The sequence below is a fragment of the Aplidium turbinatum genome, chromosome 13 (genome assembly GCF_918807975.1).
Source record: "Aplidium turbinatum chromosome 13, kaAplTurb1.1, whole genome shotgun sequence".
NCBI classification, from domain to species: Eukaryota; Metazoa; Chordata; class Ascidiacea; order Aplousobranchia; family Polyclinidae; genus Aplidium; species Aplidium turbinatum.
The window spans coordinates 3,895,440-3,907,925 of NC_137484.1; the positions used below are offsets into that span (position 1 = coordinate 3,895,440).

At 39.2% G+C, this 12,486-nt stretch overlaps 1 protein-coding gene across 1 annotated transcript; it reads right to left on the reverse strand.

The window, feature by feature from the left end:
* Positions 1-5,594: 5,594 nt before the first annotated feature.
* On the reverse strand, positions 5,595-7,583 carry LOC145782502 (uncharacterized). The gene is made up of 3 exons (XM_082594300.1): positions 7,467-7,583; positions 6,617-6,748; positions 5,595-6,010 (listed from the first exon to the last, which is right to left on the reverse strand). The coding sequence occupies exons 1-3, from the start codon at positions 7,533-7,535 to the stop codon at positions 5,873-5,875; spliced, it is 339 nt and encodes a 112-aa protein (XP_082450426.1). The 5' UTR covers positions 7,536-7,583; the 3' UTR covers positions 5,595-5,872.
* Between the last annotated feature and the right edge of the window lie 4,903 nt (positions 7,584-12,486).

Below are 12,486 nucleotides of genomic sequence, written 5' to 3' on the forward strand. Positions count from 1 at the left end.
AATATTGACGCCGTCAGCGTTAACGCAAACGTTCGAAAAACCATACGCTGTATGCGTCAACGCAACTTGTAAAAAAAGTTGGCGGCGTCAGCGTCAGCGCATACACTAGCGTAAACTAATTTTGTTTGCTAGGTGCCAAACATTCACACGGTATAAACTACTTGAAACAAACAAGTTTTATTTTGAATTTCCACGAAGAAACACAAGCATCTGAAAGTGTTCATCTGACATTTTGCTGTGTTTTGGTTGCAATATGTCTTTGTCCATTGGAAACATTCTTTCAACTGCAGCGCTGGAAGGTATTGGCGTGTTGTAGCGAAAAAAATACATTAAAAATTATGCGTTGACGCTATGCGCTAAAAAACCGCGAAAACTTTACGGCGTAGCCTCAAGCGCAAACTATCCAAAAAAATGTGGCCGCAAGCGTTAGCGTAAACAAAAAGTCTACGCTGCATGTATGCGGCGTAGAATTTGCGGCGTATACGTACATCTCTGAACGACACTCCCACTAGTGTCTCCACTGTGGCTGATTTTAAAGAAGTTCGCCACTCCCCTAGAATTCTTTTTAGCAACGAAAACAACGTTCGACATGTGTTGACGATGGCGGCAAGGTATAATAAGTATTTCAATGATGCGAAAGACATTACTAAAAGAAGCATAATTTTTGCAAAATATGATCAAAAAATGTTTTCCCCTTGGATGTCAACTCACCTAGTTCTCCTTTTTAACAACGATTCAATGTCCGACAACATCGAATCGACATAAAAACGACAACATTGCCAGCCGATGTAAATTAGCACTTCGGATTAACACTTTGTTAAAATAAATGTCGGGAATTACAAACAAGACTTACAGCGCTGGTGATCGGCTGATCGCAGATGGATATTCCATCAATAACAAATATTCCCCGCACAATGCAACAGTGGCGATTATGACGCGCTGACCTAATTCTGCGTCACTCTTTGATACTACGATCATTCCATTGCGAAATTAAATAATTGGCTAGAAGAGACCGGCGGCCAAACTTGGCCGTTTGAGGAGGTAGCACCGGCGGTCATTCAAGCACTACTTAGCGGCCATGGCTGCCGGCTGCTTTAAGGCTTGACAGTAGGTTACATCATTATAACATAGCATGATGCCCTTCTTTGTATACCGGACAGGCAGGCTATCATTACTCAATACATAGTGAGCTGATAGATTAGCATAATCGCTATAGCCTATCTTATTTTAAATCTTTTTAAAAAATTGGCTTTTTAGTAAACAAAAGTGCTCTTTTTTCGTAATCCTGCTCCCCAGTCAAAAATCGTTCCGGCACCCGGCCTGGTTTCCGACCCGTGGCCTAGGTCAAACATTTGCTGATTGCTGCAATCTGAAAAGCGGTTTTGGTCTAATTTTCAGTGCAGAAATAGGGATAGCAATCTTCTTACCTGTGCCATTTCAGTTTTTGAGTTTAAAGAAACATTAGCTTGTTTATTTTGTAATTCGTGTTTCGGGTTATTTCACTAAATATTCGTGGTTAGAGAAATCACTTAACGTACTATATTCTGTTCTTACTATATTCTATACTAGACCAACCTAAATTCTTATTTTACTGTTTGGTGGCTGAAATGGCTATTTTACAACCAGAGAGCTGAAATAGGCATAGTACCCGGAAGAGGACCCGGTACTTTACCATCTGACGGCTGATGTGGCTGTTTTTACCTCTGAAGGCATTCCTTTAGATCTGATTGTAGATTGCGGGGAACCTTTTAAATCCGGGCCCCCTTAAATATTCCGGGCCCGGGTACAAAAGTATCCCCTAGACCCCTCTGTCAACGCCCCTGCATGTTCAATATGAATTGCTCATTTTTTAGTGATATATCACTTGATGCAGATAGACTCAATGAGACGTATGTGGTTACTGAATAGTGTGAAAACATCAATTTTTACAGACATTTCTTTCATTGCCAAATTTTCACCCTGTCGGTGAACTTTTTATGCGATCGTAGACTATGTGAATCACAAATGTGTAAGATCAAAGTTAACGATATGGCTTCTGAGTTACCGGTAGTTTAGTGTCGTTGAGGTAGGTTTAGTAGTTTAGTAAATTGTACAACGATCTAAACTGACCTGTTTGAGATTGAATCTCGGAGATCCTCGCCAATCACTTCCTTCAGCCCAGCCAGCAGAATTTTTAAACTTCTTTATCCAGGCACATCGTTTCAAAGCTGCCGGCCTGAATTATGCATTGGCGGGTTGTGCTGGTTTTGGCTACCAGAGAGTCATTCTCCTGGCAACATTCGCTTTCGATTATTGTCGGCATGATGGCACAATTACCACACATAAGCCTACACCAATGCAAATTTTCCATCCGACTGCTGTCCGAACTGGTGTTGTCAGAGCACGAATCAGAATGATGTTCTTCGCTGTCAAGTCGCCGTCTTTTTGGTTCAAAGAGAAATCCTTGTCTGGTTTCGGATATCTTGTTTGTGCTGATCTTCTATTAAGCTATACTCAATATACAATGACTTATGCGACGTTTCCAAGGCAAATGCGTGAAGCTGTCAACTTGGCTGCCACCCGATGACGTCACAAGACACATAGCGCCATCCGGTGGCCGATTTTTTCGTTGTATTTACCAAACAAATAAAAAAATAATACTTAAACATCAAAGAATCACCAAAAAAAATGTTCTTTTCAGGTCCCCTTTGGTCTCACCCAGAGATATCTAAACAAGGGGATACGAAAGCTTTTATTAATTCTGACAATAGAAGGGCTTTTGTTAATCGTAAATAATCTGTGTTTATCGTGAAATGACAATTGCCACCGATAGTAGTTTAATAAATCTTGTTATGATAACTTGCATTGCGCTATTAGCATCAGGCCTGGATATTCACAGCATGCTCATGGTTGCTTGTTAATTTAACTACCCTAATACTTGCTTTACATCTAGCCTACAGCAAAGGCTTTGTTTAAAAAAACAGCTTACTGCATGGGCGCCGATCGCTCTCTAAGATTGGTGGGGACATTTACTAGGAAAGAAAGGGAGGCCAGCGAAACGAGCTGAAAGATCGGGGTCTGTTCAACAAACAAACAAATACAGTAGGTACAAGTCTTATGCGATGTATTTTAATTGTCAGTGTCAGCGTTGAACAGCAGATGTCTAAACACTGCAACTCGGCAAGAGTCTCCGGCGAAAAACGAAGTCCTTGGAGAGGTAATGGAGGTTGATTGACTGATAAAATTGTGACATTTGGTTAATATTTTCCCTTTTACGTTACAAAAATAATGTAAGAAGATGGTGGGGACATGTAAAAAGATGGTGGGGACATGTCCCCGCTGTCCTATAGGGATCGGCGCCCATGGCTTACTGGTAACTTTTCAACCGTCTTTGTAAACAACTAGCCTATTCTTTAAATATGCTCTATGTAATATTTACTAACTGTCTTTGGTAGCTAACTGTACCAGTTGCACTACAAAATTTTCTGCAATTTTGAAAAGAACCTTATGTTTCACGCGCTACAATCTACCGCCCTGGTAGTGTCATGAGAATAAGGCAATCGTTGTAAGCTTTCATATCCCCTTCTCTAGATATCCCTGGTCTCACCGCTTCTTTGCTTGCAAAATTAAGGCTTCACCCGCTTCTATATAAAGTCATTGTCAAAAACCAAGCAAAAACAATTTAAGATTTCCATAAAAACTTTACAAGTAGCCTAAAAATAAAGGCTAAACGAGCAATTTCATGTGTGCCAAGTCTCACTTTACTGAAAGCGGACTGAAAGGTATTTACTTTTCTTTTAGTCCACAATAAAGGCTACCATAAAGACTACCATACGCCTATTCAAAACTTTATCAAAAATAATGTCTTGGCGACAGTTAGTTTAGTTGTTTTCTTTCCACAGAGGTAAGGATTGAATTGTTTTGTTTGTCTTTCATATCTTTATCCTGCATTGCTGGAAGGCGGACTTGAGCGCTTTGCATCGGTGTACGGCTTCCGACGTACACCTGTCCCACGCTGCAGCCGACGGCAAAGTCTGTTTCCGGTTGTCTACTCTATTTATGACTTAAATTTGGTAGATACTACCCATTAGGCCTACTCGAAATCGATCACTGGGTAGAGGCAATTATCGTAAAGTTTCTTGCCCAGAGAAACAACAGCAAGTGCGGGTGGCTGGAGTCGAACATGCAGGCTCTCTACTGCAAGCCCAACGCGTTAACCTCTCGGCCACTGAACTACGTGGCAGAATTGGTGGTGCGATACTAATGAGCCCAGCATCGTGGGCGAAACACGTGTCTATCGCTGAAATCATGCTATTAGCCTATGCTACACTCGACAGCTGAGAAACGAGAATAATGTTCTCAAATTGTTTTTGTTGCCCCAGTCAAGAACAATAAAATTAACTTCAATTTGATAATAAAACTTTTACCGTTTACAAAAATCTATCTTCAATTTCAAAGCTATGGTCAATAAAATTTGCATTTAAACAAAAAGCAATAACTGATTGCCCCACAAAACACACTACGCAAAAAAAAAAAATAATAAACGGGAAGCTAAATTTGGCAGTTATCTTAGATGCCATATCACTTTCAACGTACCGACTAAACTACTTTGGCTTACAGATCTTCTACTGATTTACTTTTGTTAAGGTATTGATGGTAAGAATCCTTATTCTTTGCCGAGAAGTGGAAGCTTAATTCTAACAGTTTTGCAGAAGCTTTTAACTACTGACGCTGGTCACCTAAACTGACAGAGTGAAGTTTCTATATGCTCGTTAAAGTGTTGTTGCCTGTATATTACTTCATTAGTAATTCCATAAAAAAAAGAGCTGCCTTGAAAGTGTTGCTCAAGCGCGCACACCGGGAGTAGAACCATATTCTGCTTCTTTCTGCAGAAAAATTTCATTCAGACTGTGTGAGTTTCAAAATACGATTAAACTGCGCAGTTGTAGCCTACACGCTTATAAGAGTAGGCTCGATAACTAAACCAGGATGTGCACATGATTGCCAGATCGATCAATGCGTGCTTATATGTTAAGCTTAATGAAGGTTTTATTACTTCATTAGATAACGATAAAATCTAACCCAGGATCTGCTTAAACCTTAGCAAATACAGTTTCAAGAAACATCTCCAATCTTTGGGAAATCAGATTCAAAACCTTTCCTGCTACTCATACAAGTCAAAGGTTTTCAACCGAGTGTAAATTTACACCTTTGGGAGTAAATTTTGCAAGAACTAAATTCATGTTTCCAGTAAATTTGTCTTGAACAACACTCCTGCGGTTGAAACTACAATCAAATCGCTTTGTTATTGGAGCACCGGTCGCAATGGAACGTCATGACAACGTCATATCAGTCGTCCCGCATGGCTTCATCACCTGGCATACTTCCAGTTGCTTTAGGTATGTGGAGTTAACTGGTTCTTTCAATTAATTCATCTCTTATTCTATTTTAAACTGTTAGGTTTGGTGGCTGTGCTTAATTTACTTTCATTTACGTAACCATTAAATCTGCATCGCATGCACGTTTTAAACTTCTGTCGTTTTTCGACCTTTTCCTTTTGTTCCCGTACACTATTTGTAACTTTATCATTGCTGTTGCTTTCCGACAAAGAAAAATAAAGTGAATTGAATTTTTATTACATTCCAATTAGAATACAAGGAAACAACATCTAGTGAATGTTGATATTGAATGGCCGCCAATTATTATTCTCTGGCCGGCTGAATCGTGAGGCTATCCCACACGCCAAACCAGTGCTTTTCACATTGATTCAACATCTGTGGACGTTGATTCAATGAAAAAAAGAACTTGTTTGCTGCATAGGATAACTATATATTCAACTTGATACAATTTTATTTCCAAAGAAAAAACCAGGTGTGCTTCCAAGACGACAAGCTTAGCTTTTTGAAATGAGAACGTAAAACAAATAAAATGTGTAGACATAACCGAAAGCTGTTAACCCATAAATGAAGGTGTTCAACGTGTCATTGGATCTGCCTCCACTTCTGTGCACTGGAATATGATACTCTTTCAACTGCGGAAAGACAACACTGGAGTCAAGATTATGTTTAAGACAGATACCGCTGCAATTTAGAATAAGCAAGATCATGTCTGTCTCAGAACTGTTTGTTCGTACTATATATTTATTGCTCTATCTCGCAACTCGTTTATCTAGCAACAGTTGGAACAAACAGCTCAGTTTTTATTTCTGATCATTACAACAAAAACAATACAGGTATGCCAAACATAGCAGAGGTCTAGAAAAAGATAGAAGCGACAAAAAAAGGAAAGAAAAGGATAATCTGTTTAAAATTTGGCACGGTCGCAACACCTTTGAAAAATTTTTAAATTTAAAAAACGAAAAGAGTAAGATAAAATTAAATCAACAAAAATTAGACAAAAAAAACTGACAGTTCAGTTGCAATGTTGACAGGCTTTGGTTTGTCATCAAGAGTGGTAATGGTCATGAGGGCAACACTGTTAATGCGTTTATGTCATCCCTTCTACATATCAACGTATCATTTCAAAAAGATACAATTAGTCCAATCATTATTATAGGCTGTTGGCAAGTCCAGCATGCATGTAGGGTCAAAAATCTGTTGTAAAAGGGTATTTTCTAAAAAGTGTGATTCATTCTCACCATCTTGAGGTGGTGCTTTTGTTTCGCAGCAAGATCAGGAAATGCTCGTTCAAAGTCTTCACGGCTGTTTGTTGACATGGGGCCAACATCGTTGTCTTTGACAATACGGGTTTTCACTTCAGATGAAAGTGCCTGCGAGTAACCACAGAAAGCTTTATTGCCCGCCTCCAACATTCAGTTGCAATCCACTCAAAGAGTATGATAACAATTCAAATATATTTGTACAATATGTGAGCGTTTTTGAAATCTTGAATGCCAAATTATCAGGCAATGTGTTCAATGCAAAATTGCATGCCCTGTTTCCACTATAGTATTAAATCTAACTGATGCTACTAGAGCAGTGGTTTCCAACCTGGTGGTTGCAACCCTAGAAGGGGTCGTCCAATGGTTTTGTGAGGGTTGCGACCACCAACTTTGTTTGTCACAACCATCGACATTGATCTTGCTGTTGAAAAAAATAGTTGATCAGGGTAGGGGAGTTACAAGATATTTAAAATCAACATAAGAGGTCGTCATTAAAAAAAGATTGGGAACCACTGTACTAGAGAAACATCGGTAATGTAATAGATGGACAACACAATGAAAAAACAAAAATGGAAACTTTTAAGATATAAAACTCTACAGTCTACACACATAGCAAAAAAATACTGACTTCACATAAACCTTGACTTGAAACACTGTACTTTAGAAATGCCTTGTTAGGCATGCTGCCGAGTATATATACTGTAATATGGTATAAAAATAATGGCCATTGGCCAATAATGCAGCAGACAAGAGCATTAGTACCACAGCCATTGACTCACTACAGGCCACAATATGTATAGATATTCTACAATAACCATAATCTTACCCTTGTTGTTCTTACTAAAAAAGCTTGGCGATGGGCCATCTTTGATAAGGCCAAGCATGGCCTCAACATATTTTTAATTTTAAAGGTTTCTTTCTACACAAGATAGTAAACAAACCTGTATTAAAAAGTTTTGAAGTAAACAAATAAGGTTTTGTCAACACAAGAAATAGGGTCGTGTCTAAGTGGCCAATCAGACTTTTTATGAAAAAACTTGTGAATTCTTCAAACAAGTAAAAACTTCCAAATTTTTCCGGAAGTGTTTTAAATAGGCTTGTGTGACCTCCAAATTCATATTGTCTTTGCATTGCCATAAATACTTTACAAGCCCAAAACTTCTGTACTCTTGCCAAGAGCATTTGAGGGTATTCTTTCATTTCATTTAATTACTCGTAAAAGCATTTGCAAGCTGATGGCTAGGCTAGCCAGGGTGGCAGCTGACAAACAGGCTAGGGTGGCAGCTGATATAGATGACCTTACAGGTCTTTGGTTGCCATCCTGTTGTGCTGATAGACACTCAATTTGTATGTACTTTTTGTTTGTTTATCGCCAGCAAAACAATAGACTGAACTGATGGAACCCCTCTTTTGCAAAAGTAATAAGGCTACTGAGGTAGCTTCTTTGGGAGCAGCTGACTGGATGACCAAATGCCGAATGGTCTTTCGCTGTCCCTGGCTACTAGACTGCATTGTGCAACACTGAGCACACTTAAGCATTTCTCTTAGGTTTGTAAATTGAATGTTATTGTGATGTAAGCTTATCATGAACTAAATGAAAGCTTATTATGATTAGCAAACAAAGTTGAAGTTTGAAGTAAAGTTAAAGTTATTTCTCTTTCTCATGCCAAGGAAAGCAAATAACTGATTGGTAGATATGCAATTATGCATGTGGTTCATGGATAGTCACTTCATAGTTATATGTATAGTTAAGGTTTTTCAGTCACTGAACTTTGTACAAATTTTCTTTTCTTTTATGATGTGAACACAGTTTTCCCAATTTATTATATTGTCACAATTTAGATTATATGTATAACTTATACGGTATAAAACAATGAAAACTATTAATACTACAAAAAATCGATCTTTACTGTTTGCATGTTTTTTCAGACCTTCTGATGATCCGTTAGGTGAAACAATTTGTAAAGGTTTCAGATAGTAATAACTATATTTGACTTATACGGTATATATATATTTGTTTCATGTAATTTGCTCTGTTTGGCTGTTTTGCTTGGCATTGAGCACTTTTTGTAATAATAATAATATTGATTCTTTGTTTGTTACATTCTATGTACCAGTTTCAAGAACTGGTAGGCTGATTGTTTGGCTAAAAAAATGCCAAAGAGGTACTCGATTAGGTAACTTTGCATTTTTTCAAGGTCTCCTGATGCGCTGTGTGACATTTGTGTGTATGTTTGCAAGTCTGGAGTATGCTGTAGTAGGCCCACATTGCTGGTTGTTCTACACCAAAATAATTTTTTTTTCTTTATACAAAGACCGGAGCTGGCATACACGTCCCCCCCTCCGGTAACTCATGACAAAGACAGGACTCGACCAAAAATATAGGGTGAAACTACTTTACCTTTGCTTTATTGTTCACACACTTCAATCCACATGTTTTGGTCAATTCCTCTTTGTCATGAGATGAGTAACTAAGGGGGGGGACTTGTATACCAGCTCCCAAAGACCTAATCCGGGAGCTACGGTAGTATACAAGTCTCGTTCCTGGTAAAAAATGCCAGCTGCTCTTTATACAAAGACTGGAGCTGGTATACACGTCCCCCCCCCCCCCGGTAACTCATGACAAAGACAGGACTCGACCAAACATATAGGGTGAAACTACTTTACCTTTGCTTTATTGTTCACACACTTCAATCCACATGTTTTGGTCAATTCCTCTTTGTCATGAGTTACCAAGGGGGGGGGGAGGGACTTGTATACCAGATCCCAAAGACCTAATCCGGGAGCTACGATAGTATACAAGTCTTAGTCCTGGTAAAAAATGCCATGAAGTCATAGACAGGAATCGGGTGCAACCTAGTTCGTACCTTGAACCATTCGTACAGTCAGTTCGTACCATGAAAAGATCAAGAAAAAAAATTAAAAAAAGCCGAAGTCGCTGATCGCAGTTTAATAGCACAAAGCCGAAGTCGCTGATCGGAGTTTACCCAAACAATTTGAAACAAACTCAAGGGTTAGGGTTAGCGGAAACTGCGGTTAGCGGAAACTGCAAAACTGCGGAAAAATGTTTGCGGAAACTGCGATCAGCGAGGGTTAGAGCATATATTTATGGTTAGAGTTAGGGCAAGCGGAAACTGCGGAAAAATGTTTGCGGAAACTGCTATCAGCGAGGGTTAGAGCATAGATTACTCTATGGTTAGGGTAAAGGGTAGCGGAAACTGCGGAAAAATGTTTGCGAAAACTGCAGAAAAATGTTTGCGGAAACTGCGATCAGCGGTTAGAATTAGGGTAAGGGTTAACGGAAACTGCGGAAAAATTTTGCGCAAACTGTGATCAGCGAGGGTTAGGGTTAGAGCATAGATTACTCTATAGTCTATATCAGGGGTGTGCAACGTGCGGCCCGCGGGCCAAATGAGGCCCGCGAAGAAAAATTGTGCGGCCCGCGAAGATGTTCCAATTTTTAATTGTGTGCGGCCCGTGAAACGTGTTTATAGTTTAGTTTAGTCTGGTACGTTAGGGCAGTGATTTTCAACCGGTGTTCCGCGGAACACTGGTGTTCCGTGAAAGATCGTCAGGTGTTCCGCAAGAAATTTATTAGTTTGACTAGTGTTCCATGGAACACCGGTCGAAAATCACTCCTTTGACACAATTAATGTGCACAAATAGCTATTATTCATGGCGTTCAGATAAAGGGTTCAGATAAAGAACAGTTAAGCAAAGGACTTGAAGGTTACTGAAGAGTTAGGTTTGCAGCAAGTGGTTATTTTATTTATGTTTGCAGCAAGTGGTTATTTTATTTAACAACTTATTGTTACTTCAACAGTGCTACAAATAGACTTGAAAACAGTACGAAAAATCATAATTAATTTTAGCTTTCGAGTTTAAAGTTTAAACTGGTAATAATGGATAGATATTTTAAAAGGAAATGTGCAAATGAACAGGCTAGTTCTGGTAACAATGAAAAGAAAGCAAAATCTGTGATGAGACAATACAGTGAAGATTACATTTTGTTTGGATTTACTTTCTCTGGTGATCCTACTGCCCCGATCCCATTATGTATGATATGTGGGAAAGAGCTATGCAACAGTGCCATGGTTCCAGCCAAGCTGAAGCGTCATTTAGAAACAAACCACCCGTCATTAAAAAACAAGAAAAAAGATTATTTTGTTCGCCTTCGTAAAGACATTGAAGTGCAAGCGAATTTCATGAAACGAGTAACAACAGTATCTGAAAAAGCTCTAAAAGTGAGCTACCTTGTAGCTGAGCTTGTAGCTAAGTCAAAGCAGCCACATACTGCAGCAGAAAAAATAATACTACCGGCTTGTAAGATGATTGTAAATGAGATGCTTGGTCCTGATGCAGTTAAACAAGTAGCTAAAATCCCGCTCTCGGACAACACAATTGCTAGACGGATCGAAGACATGTCTGTGGACATCGAAAAAGTTGTTTTGGAAAAGGTACGTATCAGCGGAAAATTTTCATTACAACTTGATGAGTCGACAGACATCAGTGGACATGCTCAACTCTTGGCAAACGTACGTTTTGTGGATGGTGATTCTATCACAGAAAACTTTTTGTTTTGCAAGAGACTGCCTGAGAAGACAACCGGGGAAGAAATATTTCGTGTTACCTCAGATTATTTTGAACAAGGAGGACTTGAATGGAAGAACTGTAATAGTGTCTGTACAGATGGAGCAGCAGCCATGGTCGGACGTCACAAAGGCTTTGTTAGCAGAGTTAAGGAGAAACACCCAGCTGTCATACTTACACACTGCTTTTTTGCACCGAGAAGCCTTAGTTGCAACAACTTTGCCAGCAGATTTAGCTTCTGTGCTTGATGCTGTGGTGAGGATGGTTAATTTTGTCAAAACAAGACCACTAAAAAGTCGCATATTCGCAGCTTTATGCGAAGAAATGGGAGCAGAGCATACAACTTTACTGCTTCACACGGAAGTCAGATGGTTATCAAGAGGAAAAGTCTTAGCTCGTGTTTATGAATTGAAAAATGAGCTAAAGATATTTTTAACGGATGAAGGCTTTGATGGGGCAAAGCTGCTGGCATGTGATGATTGGTGTGCAAAGTTAGCATACATGGCTGACATATTCCATCATTTAAATGAATTGAACACACGGATGCAAGGCCGAAATGAAAATCTTCTGACAAGCACAGATAAAATACGTGGATTTCGTTCAAAAGTGCAGCTTTGGCAACGACATGTGAAAAATACAGTCCTTGATATGTTTCCACTCACCCAAAAATGTCAAAGAAATGTGAACACTGCTGCTCTATGCGAGACTATAGAAAAACATTTGAAAACTCTCGAGGAGAAACTGTCTTTTTATTTCCCTTCTGCTCCTACCGAACGCTTTGACTGGGTCAGGGATCCTTACAGCTCAGCAACAGCTTTTGACAAAGTCATGACTGTACAGGAGCAAGAAGAATTTATTCAACTTAGACAAGATCGCACGTTAAGATTGAGATTTTCCGATCTACCTTTGGAACGTTTTTGGGTGATGACTTCCAAGGAGTTTCCTATTGTGGCAAACAATGCTATTTTGACTTTGCTTCCATTTTCAACAACTTATCTGTGTGAGATGAGTTTTGCAAGCATGACTGCTATAAAAGTTAAAAAACGAGAAAAATTGAGAACTGTTGAGGAAGAGCTTCGCTAGGGTGTTGCAGGCGCCCCGACCCTCTCGGATTTTGCTTACCTTTTTTGTGGTACTGTGTTTAGATCAGTAGACCACAAATATGAAGTTTCATAAATTTTCATCGACGTTTACCTCCACCGCCGAGGCCATTTTGAGGACCACTTTTTGATTTTTTTAATATTTTTTGCCACTAG

What these genes read in the sequence shown, in the direction of transcription:
- LOC145782502 (XM_082594300.1), bottom strand. Translation starts at nt 7,535, where the DNA reads ATGTTGAGGCCATGCTTGGCCTTATCAAAGATGGCCCATCGCCAAGCT. An exon ending in TTTTAGTAAGAACAACAAGG is followed by an intron (nt 6,749 to 7,466) that starts GTAAGATTATGG and finishes GGTTACTCGCAG; the next exon opens with GCACTTTCATCTGAAGTGAA. An exon ending in AAAAGCACCACCTCAAGATG is followed by an intron (nt 6,011 to 6,616) that starts GTGAGAATGAAT and finishes GTCTTTCCGCAG; the next exon opens with TTGAAAGAGTATCATATTCC.